At 41.5% G+C, this 20,868-nt stretch overlaps 1 protein-coding gene across 8 annotated transcripts in view; it reads right to left on the minus strand.

The window, feature by feature from the left end:
- ZNF793 (zinc finger protein 793) overlaps positions 1-18,526 on the minus strand; it is a 33,460-nt gene extending 14,934 nt beyond the window's left edge. The window contains exons 1-4 of one of the 8 annotated variants that reach the window (XM_058279380.1): positions 18,151-18,509; positions 16,712-16,853; positions 12,927-13,072; positions 199-244 (exon numbers count right to left, since the gene is read on the minus strand). In XM_058279380.1, coding sequence (XP_058135363.1) covers positions 199-213 — 15 coding nt within the window. In that variant the 5' untranslated portion in view covers positions 214-244; positions 12,927-13,072; positions 16,712-16,853; positions 18,151-18,509. Of the gene's footprint in view, positions 1-198; positions 245-12,926; positions 13,073-16,711; positions 16,854-17,103; positions 17,996-18,137 lie in introns of those variants that run through there. The other 7 variants (XM_058279379.2, XM_071209572.1, XM_058279381.2 and 4 more) reach the window with 7 other exon arrangements.
- Between the last annotated feature and the right edge of the window lie 2,342 nt (positions 18,527-20,868).

Genomic DNA, 20,868 nt, shown 5'->3' on the forward strand with positions numbered 1-20,868 from the left:
CCTGAGAACCCAGTCTATGACAAAATGCAATATTCTTGAAATGCAAACAATTTTTTTGGACAGTTTCCACAAAGAGGGAAATTGGGTGGCTGGAATACTTATTTTCACTATGTACTTTGTTGTACCTTTTGATTTTTTAAAACCATTTGTTTCCCCTTCAATAAAACATGAACAAATTCCAATTAATGTCATGCTCACCTGGTGCTCAATCATTTTCTGCTGCTCGTGGAAAAAGAGCTGAGACCTGTGAAAATAGAGATTTGGAGGAGGACAGGGAGAGAACAGAGAACAGAGCTTAAGGAATTAGGCCTGTCTTGCCACTCACAAATTCCCTAGGTATATCTTGACAATAAATTGCTAGAAATCACTGTAGGTAGAAGAGAAATGGTGCCTTTGGTGCATAGCTTCAGAGAGCCCAATGAATTTTCCACTCAATTCAGAATATGGATACATAAAACAGACCTTCCAGGAAGTAAAAGCTGCTACCAAGGAAGAAATGAAAGCTATTAAGTCAAGAAGGCTTATCCACATGCAAAAGGACCCTTATCCATGTGAAAAACGGATCCTACCTCACACCACATACAAAAATTAACTCAAAAATGGATCAATGAAGAAAAGAAAAAACAAAAACAAACAACGAAAAAATGGATCAATGACCAAAGAGAGCTAAAGCTATAAAACTCTTAGAAGAAAATATAAGGGAATATCTTCAGGACCTTGGATTAGGCAATGGATTCCTAAATTTTACACCAAAAGAATGAGCAAGAACAATAAAAAACAAATAAATTGGACGTCATCAAAATTAAAAACCTTTGTGTATACAAGGACATTATCAAGAAAGTGAGGGACTTCCGGCAAGATGGTGGCTGAGTGAGCTTGCCTTGCCGTCTCTCCTGGGAAGAGGCAGCTGGGCACCGCTGGAGGTTCTCCGGGACCAGGCTTTTTCAAGATTTTTTCAGGGCAGGAAGTGTCTGGACATCGATTTGATGGGAAGGTAACGGAAAGGACTGGTCTATAAGATATAAATTGGGACTTTTCAGGAGGGGGAGGCAAGATGGCGGCGGAGTGAACTTCCCGGTTACTAGCTCCTGGGGGGAATCGGCTGGGAGGCGTCGGAGACTCTTTGGGACCGGCTGTTTCGGGATTTTTCCTGGTCCGGAGGTGTCTGGACATCGATTTGGAGGGAAGGTAACAGAGAGGATCCATCTGTGAAATATACACGGAGATCCCAGCTACGTGTGGAGGATTCCCTCCTTGGGTAGGTGGAGCCGAGGCAGCTAGCACCGTGCGGAGCCCCGGCGGGCGGCGGCCAGGGTAGCCGAGTCCGGCCGAGCCCGGCTGAGCTGCGGCGGGCGGAGGGGCGGAGCCCGGCTGAGCTCGGCCGAGCCCAGCCACGCCAGGCCGGGCGGCGAGCGGGAGAGCCGAGCCACGCTGCGCCGCGCAGGGCGGCGGGCGGGAAAGCCGAGGCCGGCGGAGCCCAGCCGAGCCCAGCCGAGCCGCGGCGGGCGGGGGACCGGAGCCCAGCTGAGCCCAGCCGAGCCTGGCGGCGGGGTTTCTGTTCTTTGGGTTTTTCTTTTGTTTGTTTTTTTATTTTTTATTTTTTAATTTTTTTTTGTTGTTGTTCTTGTTGTGCTTTTTTTTTTTTTTTTCCCAATCCTCTCTTTCTTGTCCCCAATATTCTTCTTATACTATTTTACCTTAACAATACAATAGGTCCTACACGAAATACCTCACATTTGCTGGGTTTCCTCACCCTCCACTGCCTCATTTCTCTGTGAATAGATTTAGCCTATCTACACTATCCCTTTTCCCCTACAACTTGATATCCTCCACCATCTGCTATCTCTCCTATATTCCATCTCCCTTTCTTTGATCCACAAAGTGTCTAACTCTTAATTTCTAATACCTTTGTTTAGTTTTCCATCTGGTATTCGTCCCTGAAACTATTACCTTTCTTTTCTCTTTCCCTCTCTCACGAAAACAATAGCCTCTTAGTACGTACCACATTCCTCCCATATTCAGCCGTCTACCTCATTATAGGTACTTTCCTACTACTATAACTCTACACAATTTACATGATCTAACCTCCATCCTCCCAGAACTCATATTGTTGCTTTGTAAACATATATCACCAATACTACTTCACACTTTCTCCTTCCTTACACAATTGACTTTCCCCAGCACTAATACTTTCCTTTAAAGTGAGCTTAACTAGCAATAAGAAATTGGAATAAGAAGAACAAAGTGACAAAGAGAAGATATAACACTTACGCAAAAACAACAGCTAATTAATCTCCAAGACTAGACAAAGAAGCTAAGGAACTGATTAAACCCGTCAAAGAAAAAATGTTGACAAGACAGCAACAAAAATCTACAAACCAAACCAGTAATCAGGAAAACATGGCTGAATCCAATCAACAAACTGAAAATCAGGAAGGGGGGCAGGACTTCGCACAAGCAATGAAAGATCTCAGAACATTTATCACCGACAAATTTGATGAAGTAATGAAAGAGGTTAACAGCGTGAAGACAACACTTGGAGGGGAAATTGCAGACATGCGCAAAAAAATAACAGATATGATGGAAATGAACACCACAATTCAAGAAATCAAAAATACACTTGCAGCAAATATCAGCAGACTAGAAGAGGCAGAGCAGAGAATTAGTGATGTGGAAGACAGTGCATTGGAAATCAAACAGATAGTAGAAGTGGTCAATAAAAAGGTAGAAAAAATCCAGATAGGACTTAGGGACCTGAATGATAACGCAAAACGCTCAAACATACGTATTATAGGCATTCCAGAAGGAGAAGAGAAGGGAAAGGAGTCAGAAGGAGTGTTGCAGGAAATAATGAATGAAAACTTCCCAAATCTACTGAAAGAGAGAGATGTACATATCCAAGAAGCACAGCGCACTCCACTGGTCATAAACCCCAACAAGCCCACCCCAAGACATATACTTGTCAAATTATCCAATGCTCAAGACAAAGAAAAAATTCTAAAAGCAGCAAGAGAAAAGAAAACCATCACATACAAGGGAAACTCCATAAGATTAAGTGCTGATTTCTCATCTGAAACGATGGAGGCAAGAAGGCAGTGGTATGATATAGTCAAGGTACTAAAGGAAAAAAATTTCCAACCAAGAATACTCTATCCAGCTAAACTAGCATTCAAAAATGATGGAGAGTTCAAAATATTCACAGATAAACAGAAACTGAAAGAGTATATCAACAAGAAACCTCCCCTTCAAGAAATTCTTAAGGGAATTCTGCAGGAAGAAAGGAAAAAACAGGACAGTCAGAGATGGAGGAGAGTGTAAAAGCAACAAGAAAGACAAAAATAGAAGGGGAAAATAAAATAATACAAACAAAATATAACAAACACAAATCCAACCAAAATATGGCTACCATAAATAACTCTCTAAACGTAATAACACTGAATGTCAACGGATTAAACTCACCTATCAAAAGATTCAGACTGGGACACTGGATAAGGAAATACGACCCATCTATATGCTGCCTACAAGAGACACATCTTAGACCCAGAGACTCATGGAGGTTGAAAGTGAATGGCTGGAAAACAATCATACAAGCAAACAACAACCAAAAAAAGGCAGGAGTAGCTATATTAATATCAGACAAAATAGACTTTAAATGCGAAACAATTGTGAGAGACAAAGAAGGATACTATATTTTAGTGAAAGGGACAATTTGTCAAGAAGATCAAACAATCATAAATATTTATGCTCCTAACAAGGGCGCCTCTAAATATGTGAGGCAAACGCTGGAAAAACTAAGTGAAAGAATAGATGCATCTACAATTATAGTGGGGGATTTTAATACACCACTATCAACTCTGGACAGAACATCTCAAAAGAGAATCACTAAAGAAACAAAACATTTGAACAGTATATTAGAAAAGCTGGATCTAATAGACATATATAGATCATTACACCCAAACACAGCAGGATATACATTTTTCTCAAGCGCACATGGAACATTCTCCAAGATTGACCATATGCTAGGCCACAAAGAAAGGCTTAATGAATTCAGAAAGATCGAAATCATACAAAACAATATCTCTGACCACAGTGGAGTCAAGCTGGAAATTTGCAAGGGACAGAGACTCAGACTTCACACGACAATTTGGAAATTAAACAGCACACTCTTAGAAAAACAGTGGGTCAAAGAGGAAATCTCAAAAGAAATCAATGACTACCTTGAAACAAATGATAATGATAACACAACATACCAAAATTTATGGGATGCAGCAAAAGCGGTACTGAGAGGGAAATTTATAGCCATAAATTCATATATCAAAAAAGAAGAAAGACCAGAAATTGAAGAATTAACTGCACATTTGAAGGAATTAGAAAAACAATAACAAAGTAACCCAACAGGAAGAAGAAGGAAGGAAATAACAAAGATAAGAGCAGAACTAAATGAAATAGAAAATAAGAAAGCACTTGAAAAAATAAACAAGACCAAGAGCTGGTTTTTTGAGAAGATCAACAAAATTGACAAACCTTTAGCGAGACTAACAAAGAAAAAAAGAGAAAAGATGCAAATACACAAAATAAGAAATGAGAAAGGTGATATCACCACTGACCCCACAGAAATAAAGACTATCATAAGAGGATACTTTGAAAAACTATATTCCAACAAAAATGACAATTTAGAGGAAATGGACAAATTCCTAGAAATACATAAGCAGCCCATACTGACGAAAGAAGAAATTGATGATCTTAACAAACCAATCACAAGCAAAGAGATAGAATCAGTCATTAAAAATCTCCCAACTAAGAAGAGCCCAGGGCCAGACGGCTTCACAGGGGAATTCTACAAAACATTCCGGAAAGAACTAACACCAAACCTGTTGAAACTATTCCAAAAAATCGAAACAGAAGGAACACTACCTAATTCCTTCTATGATGCCAACATTACCCTAGTACCAAAGCCAAACAAAGACACCACAAGAAAGGAAAATTACAGACCAATTTCTCTAATGAACCTAGACGCAAAAATACTTAACAAAATACTTGCTAATCGTATTCAACAACACATTAAACGAATTATACACCATGACCAAGTGGGATTTATTCCAGGTATGCAAGGATGGTTCAACATAAGAAAATCAATCAATGTAATACACCATATAAACAGATTGAGAGAAAAAAACCACATGATTATATCTATAGATGCAGAAAAGGCATTTGACAAAATACAGCACCCCTTCCTGATAAAAACACTCCAAAAGATCGGAATACAAGGAAACTTTTTGAACATGATAAAGAGTATATATGAAAAACCTAAAGCCAACATTGTTTACAATGGCGAAATCCTGAAATCCTTCCCTCTAAAATCAGGAACAAGACAAGGATGCCCATTGTCTCCGCTCCTATTTAACATTGTCTTGGAAGTACTGGCTCGAGCACTGAGACAAGAACCAGATATAAAAGGCATTCAAATTGGAAGGGAAGAAGTCAAAATTTCATTATTTGCAGATGACATGATCCTATATATAGAAAACCCTGAGAGATCTACAACAAAGCTCCTAGAACTCATAAATGAGTTTAGCAAAGTCGCAGGTTATAAGATCAATGCGCAAAAATCAGTAGCATTTCTATACACCAATAATGAGCAAGATCAGGAGGAAATCAAGAAACAAATACCATTCACAATAGTAAATAAAAAAATCAAATACTTAGGAATAAATTTAACTAAAGAGGTAAAAAACTTATACATCGAGAACTATACAAGATTGTTCAAGGAAATCAAAGAAGACCTAAATAAATGGAAGAATATTCCCTGTTCATGGATAGGAAGACTGAATATTATTAAGATGTCTATCCTACCAAAACTGATCTACACATTCAATGCAATCCCAATAAAAATCAACACAGCCTTCTTTAAGGAACTAGAAAAACTAACTATGAAATTTATTTGGAATAAAAAGAGGCCCCGAATAGCCAAAGGCATATTGAAAAAGAAAAACGAAATAGGAGGAATCACACTTCCTGACTTCAAAACATACTACAAAGCTACAGTAGTGAAAACAGCATGGTACTGGCATAAGGAGAGACACACAGACCAATGGAATCGAATTGAAAGTTCAGATATAGACCCTCATGTATATAGCCATATAATATTCAATAAAGCCACCAAACCCTCACAACTGGGAGAGAATGGCCTATTCAACAAATGGTGCCTGGAGAACTGGATAGCTATATGTAGAAGAATGAAAGAGGATTACCATCTCACACCTTATACAAAGATCAACTCAAGATGGATCAAAGACCTAAATATAAGAGCCAAGACCATAAAGACCTTAGAAAGCAGTGTAGGGAAACATCTACAGGACCTTGTAATAGGAAATGGCTTCATGAATATCACACCAAAAGCACGAGCAGCAAAAGAACAAATAGATAAATGGGACTACCTCAAAATTAAAGCCTTCTGCACCTCAAAGGAGTTTGTCAAGAAAGTAAAAAGGGAACCCACACAATGGGAGAAAATATTTGGCAACCATATATCTGATAAGAGACTTATAACTTGCATATATAAAGAACTCATAGATCTCGAAAACAAAAAGATAAACAACCCATTTAAAAAACGGGAAAAAGATTTAAATAGACACTTCTCCAAAGAAGAAATACAAATGGCTAAAAAGCACATGAAAAAATGCTCCAAATCCCTAGCTATCAGGGAAATGCAAATCAAAACTACAATGAGATACCATCTTACTCCCATAAGATTGGCAGCCATGAAAAAAACAGTAGAATACAAATGCTGGAGAGGATGTGAAGAAAGGGGAACACTCATCCATTGCTGGTGGGAATGCAGAAGGATCCAACCATTCTGGAGGACAGTTTGGCAGTTTCTCAAAAAATTATCCATAGATTTGCCATATGACCCAGCAATACCACTGCTGGGTATATATCCATCAGATCTGAAAACAAGGACACAAACCGATATATGTACACCAATGTTCATAGCAGCATTGTTCACCATCGCCAAAAGTTGGAATCAATCCAAAAGTCCATCAACAGATGAGTGGATCAATAAAATGTGGTATATACACACAATGGAATACTACTCAGCTGTAAGAACCAATACACTACAATCGCACGTGATAACATGGATGAACCTTGAGAATCTTATGTTGAGTGAAGCAACCCAGGCATTGAAGGACAAATACTATATGACCTCAATGATATGAAATAAGTTAACTGCCTCAGAGAGCTAGAGGCTGGAAAAGTGGCTTACTGGAAATCGGGGGGTGGAGGAAGGCTGTGAGTTAATGTCTGTAGGGGTGGAATCTGTGATGAGCTGGGGGTAAGTATGAGCACAAAGAAGGGACAAAATGGGGGCAAGGGGTTACCTTCGGGTGGGGTTTTCTGGGTTTGAGGGGGGCTGGGGATGGGAAGAGGGGTAATATGGTCCAAGAAATAGGTGGGAGGGAGGGGCAACATACAAACATGGGAGAGTGCCAGAAGTTCATTGAGAACTAAATGTTGAGTAAAATGTATCAAAGTATAAGTAGGAGGGTTACCTGGTTAGGACGCTCAGGGGGTATGGTCTGATGCGGGACGGACTCCGGAGGGAATAGCTGAAGGCTCATTTTGCCAAGGTGGGTTCTACCATTGGGTGGGGTGGACCCATATCCTGGGGAAGACTAATGCCATCGAATAGAGAGAACTGTATCTCTCGTGAGAAAGGACGGCTCCCAGGGCATTAGATTGGCAGGCGTTGTGGGCCCTAAGGGGAGGGGAAAATGGACGTGCAATGGATGGAACAAAGGTAAATAAGGGGGCAAAAGAGGAGTTATGTGAGAGTACACGAGGATGAATATAAAACAGCTAATATTACACCAAAAACATATAGGGGACGACAGACTAATAATGAAAACCATAAGACAAAACATAGGATAACTAAAAAATTTAGAAAACTGTACAACCTAAAGTATGGACCACATAGTAAGCACAAATGTCACCTTGTTTGAAAACTATAGTTTCGGAATCTGTACATCAGTTTCAGGAAATATGATATGAATAAGTTAAAAGATTATTGCTGTGGAAGGGAAAAGGTTTTATGGTGGATCTGGAGAAATACTGTATATTGTATATATGAATTTCGGTGATCTAAGACTCTTCTGAAGCTGACATTATGTTGGGATTCACTTTACGGGAAGTTTTGGATCACAGAGTGGTTCAACAATGGCAGCGGAGGAATATTGATATGGGATGTTATTGACAGGATATATATGGTTGACAGGGAGTTATACAGGGCATATGCCCAGGGTATATGGTAATGTCTATATATACTCATAGCGGAAACAATTAAAAACAACAGCTGGGGGGGTACTGGGCTCCTGGCCGGGGGGTCACTGTTGTGGGCCCTGGGAGAGCAGCGGCAATCCTCCAGGTGCAACGGCAAGAACCAGGAAGGAAGGAGGGCCCAACAGTGGGCTCTTGATACTAATGGCTACACTTTTGAGCCTATGCACCTGCAATAAGAACAAGGCCTAGAGTAGCATTGTGCCTGGGGGTTTCCTCCTGACAGCCTTCATGTTACTCAAATGTGGCCACTCTCACAGCCAAACTCAGCGTGTAGATGTGATGCATTCCCCCCAGCGTGGGACACGACACCCGGGGATGAGCCTCCCTGGCACCGAGGGATCACTACCACATACCAGCTGAAGAAGCAACTAGAAAATGACCTTGAATCAAAGATTCAATGCGGAACAGCAGAATATACCTGTCTACATATAATAACATGACTTCGGGAAGCGGTTTGACCTAATGTAAGGGGGAAATGGAAAGGAGAAATGAGATTATAAGGCTGTGAGTCTCTAAAAAAGAGTCTGGAGGTTGTCAGAAGGAATACCCCTATGTACAACTGAACAGAGTCTAAGAGACAGATAAGGTAGATACAACCCCAGGTATTGGTTCTTTTGAGGGATAAAGAGACCCACGGGTTCTATGGTCATGGCAGAAGGGGTTCACTGCCATGACAGACGGCCCTTCTTTGGAGCTGGTGTTTCTGCGTGATGGAAATGGACTCAGAGGGGATATCTTTTCACAAGACTTGCATGCTACTTTATTGGAATTGTAGTTGGTGCTGGGTTTAAGATATATGTAGGGGATTTGAATCTCTGGACTGATAATATGACACCCAGGCCCAGAGCCTCAACAGACTTCAGCTCCTACACTTTGACTTATTGGATTTACTCCACTCAGCTAACATGGAGTTGAAGAAGGTCAACCACCACAACATGGAGCCTAGAGTGTCTACAACTAGAAGCGGGAAGAGTGCATCCAGTACCCATGTGCAATCTAAGCCCTCACTTGACATAGGTGTGCAATGGACACAACCAATCCAATGTCCACAGAGAAAATGTGGAATGGGTGTGGGAACGGTAGCCATGGGGGCTGCTGGGTGTGGGGAACGGGAGGAAGAGATGAGATGTGGAGGCGTTTTCGGGACGTGGAGTTGTCCTGGATAGTGCTTCACGGACAATTACGGGACACTGTAGATCCCCCCAGGGCCCACTGGATGGAACGTGAGAGAGTCTGGGCTATGATGTGGACCATTGACTATGGGGTGCAGTGATGCTCAGAGATGAACTTACCAGGTGCAATGGATGTATCACGATGATGGGAGAGAGTGTTGCTGTGGGGGGAGTGGGGGGCGGGGGCGGTGGGGTTGAATGGGACCTCATATTTTTTTTTTAATGTAATTTAAAAAAATAATAATAAATAAATATTTTTTAAAAAAAAAAAAAGAAAGTGAAAAGACAACTTACAGAATGGGAAAAAAGAGTTGCAAATCATAAATCTGAAAAGGGTTTGATATTCAGATTATATAAAGAACTTATATAAGTCAACAACAAAAAGTCATACAACCCAATTAAAAAATGAGCAAAGGACAATAGACATTTCAATCCAATATCCAATATTGGATTATAAAACCAAAGGGCTTTATAAATGAGCAATACATACATGTAAAGATGCTCAGCATCATTAGCCATTAGGGAAAGGCAAATCAAAAGCACAAGATATCAATTCACATCCTGAATGGCTAGTATTAATAAAAGGAAAAATAACAAGTTTGGGGAAGTGGATGTGACTCAAGCGATTGGGCTCTGATCCACCATACAGAGGATCCCGGGTTCAGTTCCTGGGGCATCCTGGTGAAAGTGAGCTGGCCTGCGCAGCGAGCTGGTGCAACAAGACAATACAACAAAAAAAGAGACACAGAGGAGAAACAGTGAGACACACAACAAACCAGGGAGCTAAGGTGACTCAAGTGATTGTGTGCCTCTCTCCTACATCAGAAGGTCCCAGGTTTGGTTCTTAGAGCCTCCTAAAGAGAGAAGATGAGAAGAGAAGACAAGCAGACACAGAAGAACACGCAGCAAATGGACACAAAGAGCAGACACTGAGCACAAGTGGAAGGGTAGGGGGGATAAACTAAAAAATTTTTTTTTGTGAGGATGTAGAAAAGTAGGAATCCTTGGGCATTGTTGGTGGAAATGTAAAATGGTGCAGCAGCTGTGGAAAACAGTTTGGAGGTTCCTTAGAAAGTTAAGTATAGAATTACCACATGACTCAGCAATCCCGTTTCTAGATATATTCCTAAGAGAACTGAAAACAGGAACTCAAACAGATACCAGTGTTCATAAGCAGCAATACTCACATTAGCCAAAAGGTAGAAGCAACCCAAGTGTCCATCAACATTGGATAAATTTTGGATAAACAAAATGTGATACATACACACAATAACATAAATCTTATTCAGCCATAAATAAGAATGAAGTTCTGATACATTACACAACATGAATGAACCTTGAAGATTTGAAGACCTCATGTTGAATGAAAGAGACAAAAAAAGGAAAAATGTATGATTCCACTTACATGAAGAAAGTTTTGGTAACAGAAGGTGGTAACTGTAGCACAACATGGTGAATGTAATTTATACCACTGAATTGTATATTGGAATGGTTAAAATGGGAAGTTTCATGTTTGGAGCAATTTGACATGTTTTATGAATTCCAAAAAGAGATACTGGATTATGTTTGTAAACTGGACTGTCCCTCTGGGCATATTAGAATATACTGGATTCAGAGGTTTTACTTTTACTTGATTAAATAATGATTAAGACTTTGATTGGGCCATGTCAGTAGGACATTGTGGATGGGAACACACAGAGAAACTGCACTGCAGAGAAGGGAAGTTGGAGTCTTGAACAGGAGCCCCAGGAAGTAAGCACAGAGAAGAGCTTGGTTGTGAAGAAAGAGAAGCAGGCCCCAAGGAGAGGAACCCTGAGCCCAGAGAGAAGCAAACCCTGAGTAGAGAGGAACCCTAAACCAGGAAAGAAGCAAGCCCCGGGAAGAGAGGAACCCAGGAAGCCTGAACCCTGGCAGATGTCAGCAGTCATTTTGCTCGAACACATGGCAAAAGACTTTGGTGAGGGAAGTAACTTATGCTTTATGGCCCGGTAACTGTAAGCATCTACTCCAAATAAATACCCTTTATAAAAACCAACCTATTTCTGGTATTTTGCATCAGCACCCCTTTGGCTGACTAATACAATGTTGAGGATAACAATAAAATTTAAAAAGAACAAAACAAAAAAACAACCCTGAGGAAAAAAAATATCAATAACCTTTAACTTAAATAATTGGATGCAAGTATATACTAGGCAAGGGCTTCTCTAACTGTTGTGAAACTATTACATAGAACTCACAGCAAAGTCAAATGACTATATAACATTAGTAAAATATACTCAAACTATGATCACAAATATATGATCACTATAAGCTTAATCTTGTTATTTATCCAGTGGATTATTAAGTGTTGTCATTAAAAGATAATTTTCAATAGATGAAAACACAACTCATTATGTTATTTTAATCAAGGTATTGAATTAATGCAGTAACTGTATGACTTAAATTATAAATCATAGCTGTAAGACAAATAAGATATTTAAGAGTATAAATAAATACTTTATGAGGTACTTGAATGTTTAGTGTTAGAACTATATTAAAATTATCAATGGGACAACTCATGGTTTTTAAAATTATGTTTTTTGTTGCTGTGCTCACTGAAGTGCCCTAGAAAAAGAGAGAGGCATAAGTAGAAAATATAGCTTCGGTTAAGTGAAAGATTCATAGGAGCCCACAGTAACAATGCAAATTTTCAAACAAAAAGTTCAATTTTTAAAAAGCCACAGCAGGTCTCTAGATCTTGCTGGCAGCACCATTCTAAGAATCCTGGGACTCTTCTGCCCCTGGGTCAAAATAAAGGGAACAATCTATATTCCCTTAGACCAGGTAAGAAGGCAGAAATAATAAAGCAGCAGCAAAAAGTCTAGAATGGGCCAGTGAGAATGAGGGAATGGTTTGGTCACACCCCATATTATAAAATAGCAGGATATACTGGTGGGCCATTGTCCCCTCCCCCCAAAAAATGCCAAAAAAAAAAATAAAGGGTGGGGGAGGGGGGTTAGCTCAGTGGTTGAGGGTCTGCTTCCCATATACAAGGTCCTGGGTTCAATCCCCAGTACCTCCTGAAAAACAAAACATAACAAAACATTCCCATCACACTGTAGCAAGACCGTGGCCCCTTTCCTGCCTGCCCCCTCACTTCCACCTCTCTGGATTTTAGAGCCAGCCCCCTTTCTACAACACAACCATGGAGGGCCCCAGGAAAGAGTAACATCCTCGAATTGGGTCTTGCTCAGCTTATGGCCCAGGGATGAGACCATTTCCTATTATCTGGGAGTCTTTAGGTTCACCTGCAGCTCTGCCAAAAGGTTGTTGACCCCGGGTGACTCCTTTAGAAGATGATTCCTGTCCCAAGTTCCCTTCTCTGGACAAAAGGATCGTCTACCTGGCCTGCCAGGTTCTCAGAGCTCCACCTCTCACCTGTAACTCACTCTCAGTGCAGCCCCTAGCAGGGTCTTCTGAAGATGTGACCAAAATCCTGTGACCCTGAAGGCTAGCAGAAGCTGGAGGGTGCTGCTGTCCAGCAAGCTGGTGGGATTCAAGGGTGTGCAGGACACCTGGGGAACCTAAAGATAAGCAGAGCCCATGGTGAGCGTCATCCAACCATCTCTCCCCAAACACTCGCTGTGGGGCCTCTGGTGAAGCCTGCAGAGGACTGTGCCAGAGACAGAGAAGTGATGACTCTGCTCTGGGTCTGGGGCAGCGGGAAACTTCAGGAAAGATCCTGAGCCTGGGCTGGACCTACATACAAGTGTGAAGCCACCTCTCCCTCTAACTGACTGAGGCAATCTGGGCCTGACTCTTTACCTCTCTAGGCCTCAGTTTCCTCATCTGTGAAAAGAGGGAGAGGCCACTGAACAGGCTCAGGAGCCAGACAGCCTGGATTCAAAAAATCCAGGCTTTGCTACTTACTGGTGTATGATCTTGGAAGAGTTACTTGGTTGCTCTGTGCCTCAGTTTCTCCATCAGTAAAATGGGCAGAAAAGTATCTCCTCACGGGTCTATTATGTGGATTAAATTAATAGATATATGTAAAATTCTATGTGCCCAAAAGAAAGCACAGTATAAATGTTTACTATTATGACTATTTTCCTAGCTGAAATTTGGTGAGTGCTCACCAAGTAACATGCTAAGTAAGTCCCACGGATGGCTGTGTTGGGTCCTCACCACAATGTGGAGGTTGGTGGTTTTCATTCTTTTTTTTTTTTCTTTTTTAGGAGGTACCAGGAATATACGAAGGATGGGATTGTATACACAGGAAATCCAGTGTGGATAATGAACTGTGTTTCCCAGGACAAATATGAGAATGTTTTCTCCTGAATGACAATATATAATACTAAAAATATAGGATGTTAATAAATTTGGTGGGTCAGGGGGAAAAAATACACCAAATATAAGACATGGGCTATAGTTAGTAGTAATATTTTGACAATGCTCTTTCATGGTTTGTAACAAACATTTCACAACAATGCAAGGTGTTGGTGGTGGGGTGATATATGGGAGCCTTCTTATGATGATATGCATGTTTGTTTTGTAAATTCATAAATTTATTGTTTATGTATGTTCATGTATGATATACTTCAATAAAATGTATTAAGAAAAAAAGATAAAGTATATATCTTCCTATGAGCATAAATATCTATCCAAAAGCATATTCTTTATATATCACAAGAGAAAGATATCTGACACCACTGACAAAGGATCAGAGTGAATATCACCAACACTGGGGCAAATCAAAATCATATGCCACTCAATACGGTTCACTAAGAACACAACAGCACTTCTGTGACACCCATGCCAAAGATGCAGAACCCAAATCAATCAGGAGCAAATATCAGTTACACCCAAATTGAAAGAGTTTTTACAAAATATTCTTCAAGTGTCAAGATCATCCAGATTGAACCATTCTAAAGAACAGATTAATGTGTCTGAACAGGCTAAAGAAACCTAACAACTCTATGTAATGTGGGATGCTGGACAGGATCCTTTGGCTCTAAGCACTATCTGGGGACAACCACAGCCAGCTCATTCCATTCTCTTCTTAGTGGAACAGCAAAGGGTATAAATACCTTGGTTTCTCTGTTCCAATCTCTTGAGGCTCCATTTAGCAATGTTTACATTTGCAAAGCCTAAATGTAAGCCAGTATGTTAAAAAATAATAAAAATGATTTAGAAAAAAATGAAATGACAGGATGCTTGAGATTTGCTTTAAAATTATCTTGGTTGGAGGAACATATGTATTCGTATCGCTCACTGTTGAAGCTGGTAATGGGCATATGAGCCTTCATTTTATTATTACTCTCTTAGCTTTTATTTGTGTCTGAAATTATCCTCAATAAAAAGTTAAAATACAGAACAACACTAAATTAAATAAATAGATACAACTTGAGGCTGACTAGTACCCAGACCAAACCATGTGACTTTGGCTTTTACTGCACAGGCCTCACATCAATCAGCCTTAAAACTTAAAAGACTCCAAAGAAGCATTTATACTCTAGAGGGTATGTGGTTTTCCAGAGACACTAGCAACAGGGATGAATTTAGAGCAATTTGGCCTTTGAATTCCTGGTCTCCTGGGGATGTAGCCCACTGGGCTCCCCATTCAGAGGTTAATAAAGGAGGAAGGGAGGTGCTCCCACCCCCTCAGAATAAAGCTGCTCTTCTGGAGGCTGATTTCCCATCCTCTCTGACTAATGGGACAGGACAATGTCATTAACAGGACTCTGACGCTGAGTCCAGCCCAGACTCTCAGGGTCTAGTTCACTATGCACATTTTTGGCTTCCTGAGGGAAGAATAGAAAACAGGCCATCTCAGATGGCCAAGCCAAGACTTTTGCCCTGGTGTTTGTTTTCAGAATTTCAGAGGAAATTTCCCCTTGTTATGAATGCTTTGGTTTCACATTATTTACATGATAACATTTAATACAAGTTCAAAAATAGGCAAAACTAATTCACTGTATCAGACCCAGGTTACCTCTGAGGTGGTGGAGGGTACTGGCTGGGAAAGGAAATAAGGATGCCTTCTGGGTGCTAGAAATTATGTACATCTTGACCTCTACAGTGGTTACATGGGTCTCTATGAAAAAATCCATTGAGCTGTACCCCTAAGATGGGCACACTTAACTATGTGTGTGTTATACCACAAGTGCTGTTTTTTTTTTTTAAAAGAAGAGTATTTAATGATCTGGAAAACTGTTGCATATATGAAATAAAATCATCTGGATTCAAATTAAAAATTTTTTTAGACAGAGCCACAACCTTCCCCTCCCCCCAACTGAGTGTTCCATTTAATTATGAGTTTAAAAACAGGTAAAATTAATCTGTAATATTAGAAGTTGGGAGAATGGTTCCCCTTGGCAGGGTAGTGACTGAGAGGGGTCATCAATGGAGCTTTAAGGTGCTACTATGTTCTTTTTTTCATCTGAGTATGTTGCCCTGGGGCATTTCCTTTTTGACAGTCAGGCTGTACGTGTATACGGACATTCCAGCATGTATCTCATGTCTCAATAAAAGGTTTGTGCTAAAAATTAAAAAAAAAAACAACTATCTGATCCCACCCTGGCTCTGAGCACAGTGTAGGTGATGAAGGATATCAGTTTGGAGAAAAAGGAAATGTTTGAACTCTTTACCCAGACACATGGCTTCTGCATGCAAAGCAACTACCTGTCTTTAATTCTGAACAACTGAAAAATACGAACTGTCTGCACTAAAACCTGACTTCACCTGAAAAATGTTACCTGCCTTAGCTCTCCACTTCCTTTGTTTCTTAGAATGTCATAGGTGTTGTCATTTGTTTGAAGTACAATTAACAATGAAAATTTCTTTCTGCATTACACCCATGCATTGGACTAATGGCCAAAACAGTATTTGTAATCTTGTCTCGGCACTTCTAAATGACTGTAATTTCGGTGAAGAGTAATTTCTGAAAGTTGTTTTAAGTTTTATTTTTGTGGTTGCTGTGGTTTTATAGTTAATGAATTATTCTACCAGGATGACATAAGGAACTGATTCATGGAGGTCAAACATGCCATGCCTAAAAAATACAGGACAAGACTAAAAGACTTTTAGAACACACCTATCTAGGTCTGTTTTCTTTTCATTATATAATTTATTTTTAAGTTGAGCCTAGATAAAAATATTTTCCAAAAGCACTCAAATTTTGCTTTTTCAGCCAAATCTTTTGCAATATTGATTCAGATACTTACTCAGTAAACTCTTTGTTTTTTAACCACAGACAAGGTCCTATTCATCCCAGCTGCCATGGAGTTGGAACAGATATCCAGAAAACCAGGATCACTCCTGTGATGTTGTCATGGATGGAAATGTCATTATCTTTGCTAGAAAAAACTTTAAAGGAAATACCAGGAAAAACAGGCATTAGATCCCTGACAAGAGCAATAAAATCCACATCCTTAATAACCTGTTACTTTTAGATAAGTTTAGCACTTGATCTTTCAAAGGACTTTCGTTATTGCCAAGAATAATAAAAAGGGAGGGGTGTGAGAGCTAAACAGAAGGTTCTAAAGAGTGTTTTTGAGTGGGCTTAGCTTGGGAGGAACTGGAATGAACTGGCTGCAAGTCAGCTGGGGAGTGTCACCTGGGTGATTGGTGTTCCATTGTGCAGGGATGCGGCCTCAAATCCCTTACTCTATCATCCCTGACCTATGAATTTCACAAGCCTCCTGAACACCAACTCCCATAAGCCTCCAATCATAGACATACACGGTGTCCCTAATGATAGGACCCCAATCTCCAACTTCCAGAGGTCCTTGCAGTCACTGATATTTCCATACGTTCAAACCTTGCCATCAAAGATCACTGGTTCATGGCTACAAAGCTCATTGACCCAATCTGACCGCCAAATACAACTCCACAGATCTCCAATCACAATCCCAAAGTGATCTTCCACATCCCAATGACTGGGGATCAACTGCTGACTCCCACAGTCACACTGCTACCCCACAATTCCCATCAGTGACTCCCACTGATTCCTCCATCACCCATTCCCTCACCTACAAAAGTCCTCTCATCACTTGTGATCTCCCTATCTATGATCTACAGGAAGTTTCGATCATTGATGGCCCAAGTATCTCTCCAAATAGTGATCCCCACTCATCCCCTCATTTCTGAACCCAAAGTTTCCACAATCACCAATTCCAGTACTCAAACTGTGATGGCCCACATAACTTAAACTCCCTCAGTCTGACAACCTCAGGCTTACAGCCACTGACCTCTAACGCTCTCCAAATTACTATTTTATAAAGACCCCCACTTGGCCTCAGACTCCAGAAGACCAGCAATAACTGATCCCCATGCGCCCTAACAATCAAGAAATGTCAAAGAACCCTCATTTATTGATTCCCACATAATTCCAATCCATCTTTTTCACAGAGTCCCTGACACTAGGTCTCACAGACCACCTGCCGCCACCACAGATTACCCACGAGGCTCAGGCGGCCACCACTTAACCCCTCAGTCCCCTCGTGAATGACCCCTACGGGCACCCATGATTGACCTACTCGGGCCACCGTAGTCACCAGCAACTATCCTGTATCCCAATATTTGATTCTTATAATGACCCTCCCCGTTTGTCCTGGATCCGCGCCCATAACTAGAATTTGATTGCCTTACCAAGTCGTCTCACCTCAATATCAGCTCTTCCCATCCCGAACGCCCGGTGCGCAGAATCAGTTGCAATTTTAAGGTTGTCGGCCTACCCGGCAGCCTTCCAGAGAACTGGATTGTGGGTTCTCTGAGCTTTAATGGGAGGTATGATGGCCGCGTCCTTTTCACCATCTTTGCTGGGAGCGGCCATGTTTATAGCTGGTCCGTACAGCGGTGACCAGGCCCGGATTAGGCTATTTTAGGGCGGGAAGACGCAAGTGCCCCTGGACCCCTAAAACCGGGACGCCTCTGCTGCTCTTAGCCTTTCAGAAGCCCGACCCCGAAACTGGGCTTCCTTTATCTTCCAGCAGCCAACGTAGTGAAGTAAGATGGCCGCGCATATTACGCCGCTTTTTACGTGCAATGGGCGCGGCTGTCTCCTCAAAGGAGCCACCTTGCGGCAAAGAGTAACTTTACCGGTAGGGTAAATGTGAAGGCGCGCTGAGAAGGGACTCACTCTTTTCTTAGGAAGGGGCGTGACTTCATGGAGAGATTGGAGCCTTGAGGAAGGGGCGTGGCCGCTGGAGTGGGAGGGTAAGAAGTTATAGAAAGAAATTGTAGCAAGTACCCCCTCAGAGGGTAACATCACGAAAACAGAGTCCGTGTTAGGTGGCTTGCCCCAGACGCAGACCCTGAGACAAGGATGTGGGTGCAGGCAGTTTATTTGGCAGGTACACGATGGGGAAAGGTTAATCCTAGAATGGGGATGAAAACTCAGGGTTTGTCAATGAGCAGATTACCCCTATCTGCAAAGGAGGATCAGTCCTCTGGAAATTGTGTAGAAACCATCTGCCACTTGTCCCACCCAAAGGCCGAGGGAGTTTTAGGTATTTATACACCATTCTTCATTAGTTGACTGCCTCTCCTGGGGAGTTAAAGCCTCTCAGCACTTCCAGCCAGACTCATAGGCAGGTCTCAGAGCATAGTTGGTCCATGAATGAGAAGCAGTCAACCGCATACGGGAATGGTACGTGCCCAAGGGAAGGGGAAGGGCAAAGGTACGCCCATCAACGCTATTCTTAGAGTCCTGCTTTGAATACCATGGAGAGCAGTGCTCTGCACACTGTAGAAATGGTTGCCTTGTACTGTGAAAATAGCTTTTAATAAAGCCCTAGCACATACTTTGGCTCCCAATGATCCCTACCTGAGTATTTTCACCCTTGTGCATTGAAATACCCCTCCCACACCAAGGTTGGTCTTTGAGACCAAAAGAATACAGGAGAAGTGATGGTGAGTCACTGCAGAGATTAGGTTTTAAAAGACACCTTGGCTTCTCTCTTGAGGGGTTGCTCTTTCTCTCTCTCATCGCTTGCTCTGGGGGAAATTAGTTACCTCGTAAGGACCAAACACTGAAGCAAGCTATGGAGAGACCCATGTAGCAAGGATCTGAGGCCTTCCCTATAGCCTAGCGGGTCATCTCGGAAACAGATCTGCCAGCCCCAAACCTTGAGATGAAAACAGTTCTGGCCAATAATTTGACTGCAGCCATAAGAGACTAAAATCAGAAACATCCAACGAGCCAATCTCAGATTCTTGAAAGTCACAGGACATTTCAAGAACATTTATCTCACAATTCTCAGAAATTGGGTGAGTACTTGTTTTAAGCTGCTGAATTTGGAGTGTTTGTTATGCATCAATAGATAACTTTCATGATGTGTAAATATATTGGGTATCAAAATTTAATCAGTTTCTAAAACACAAGTTCTGGCACCAACGGCAAATACTTCAGTAACTCAACATGATTCAATTCTGACGCTAACTACCCTGAATTAGGCCAGACTCTGCAGGTGAAGGGCAGTCCACTACAAAATTTCATTTCAGGGGACAATAGCAAATTCAGGGTCCAGGCCACCTGCAATTTGACCAACTGGCTACAAACTTGGGGGTTCCTACCACCTCCTCAAGTTTGATAATTCTTTAGAATGACTCACAGAACTCACTGAAAGTTCTATACTTAAAATTATAATTTTATAATAGAAAAAGGAAAAAATTTGGAGACAAAAGAAGAGACAACATGCGGTGAGATATGGGAGGGCCTCAAAGGCAAGCTTCCTGTGTCCTCCCTCCAGGTGGAGTCAGAACGTTTTGCCTTCCTGGAACAGAGGTATATTTTCTCAATCATGGAAACTTCAAATGTCCCACGTTTATACGGGGTTCCAATAATAGGTGTGATTGATAGAATCAGTGCCCACATGGTTGAACTCAATCTGTGCCCTCCTCCCCTCCCATTGGTCAGGGAAGGCTGATAATAAAGAGGCTTGAAGCCCCCTAATTACACGATTGGTCTTTCTACTGCAGCCAGCCCCACCCTAAGGCTGCAGGTGTGGCTGGTCCTGCCCTGCAACTATCAAGTGTGGTTCTGGGCCCAGTGTGAATGAAAAGACTTAGATCACAGGAAGTTAGGAAGGTCTAGAGGTTGCTTTCCCAGGAACTGGGGACAAGGTCCAGCCAAGTTTTTCATTACACAGGTAAAAATGCTGTAACTGACACCACTGTATTCCTTAAACAAGTTCCTAAACTTGTGGTATTGCTCTATCAGATCAGAAGGTGAGAAAGAAAGGAACCTCTGGGCAGTCTGTCTCCAAGGAGTTGTGGCTTGGCAGGTAACAGACTATGGAGTGTTGAGGCCATTGCTGACCATCAGCTCTCACTAGCTTCCTTGGCCTGATGCCCTGGTGAAGGTCCCAGAGAAACAGAT

Source organism: Dasypus novemcinctus, chromosome 18 (assembly GCF_030445035.2).
Source record: "Dasypus novemcinctus isolate mDasNov1 chromosome 18, mDasNov1.1.hap2, whole genome shotgun sequence".
NCBI lineage: Eukaryota > Metazoa > Chordata > Mammalia > Cingulata > Dasypodidae > Dasypus > Dasypus novemcinctus.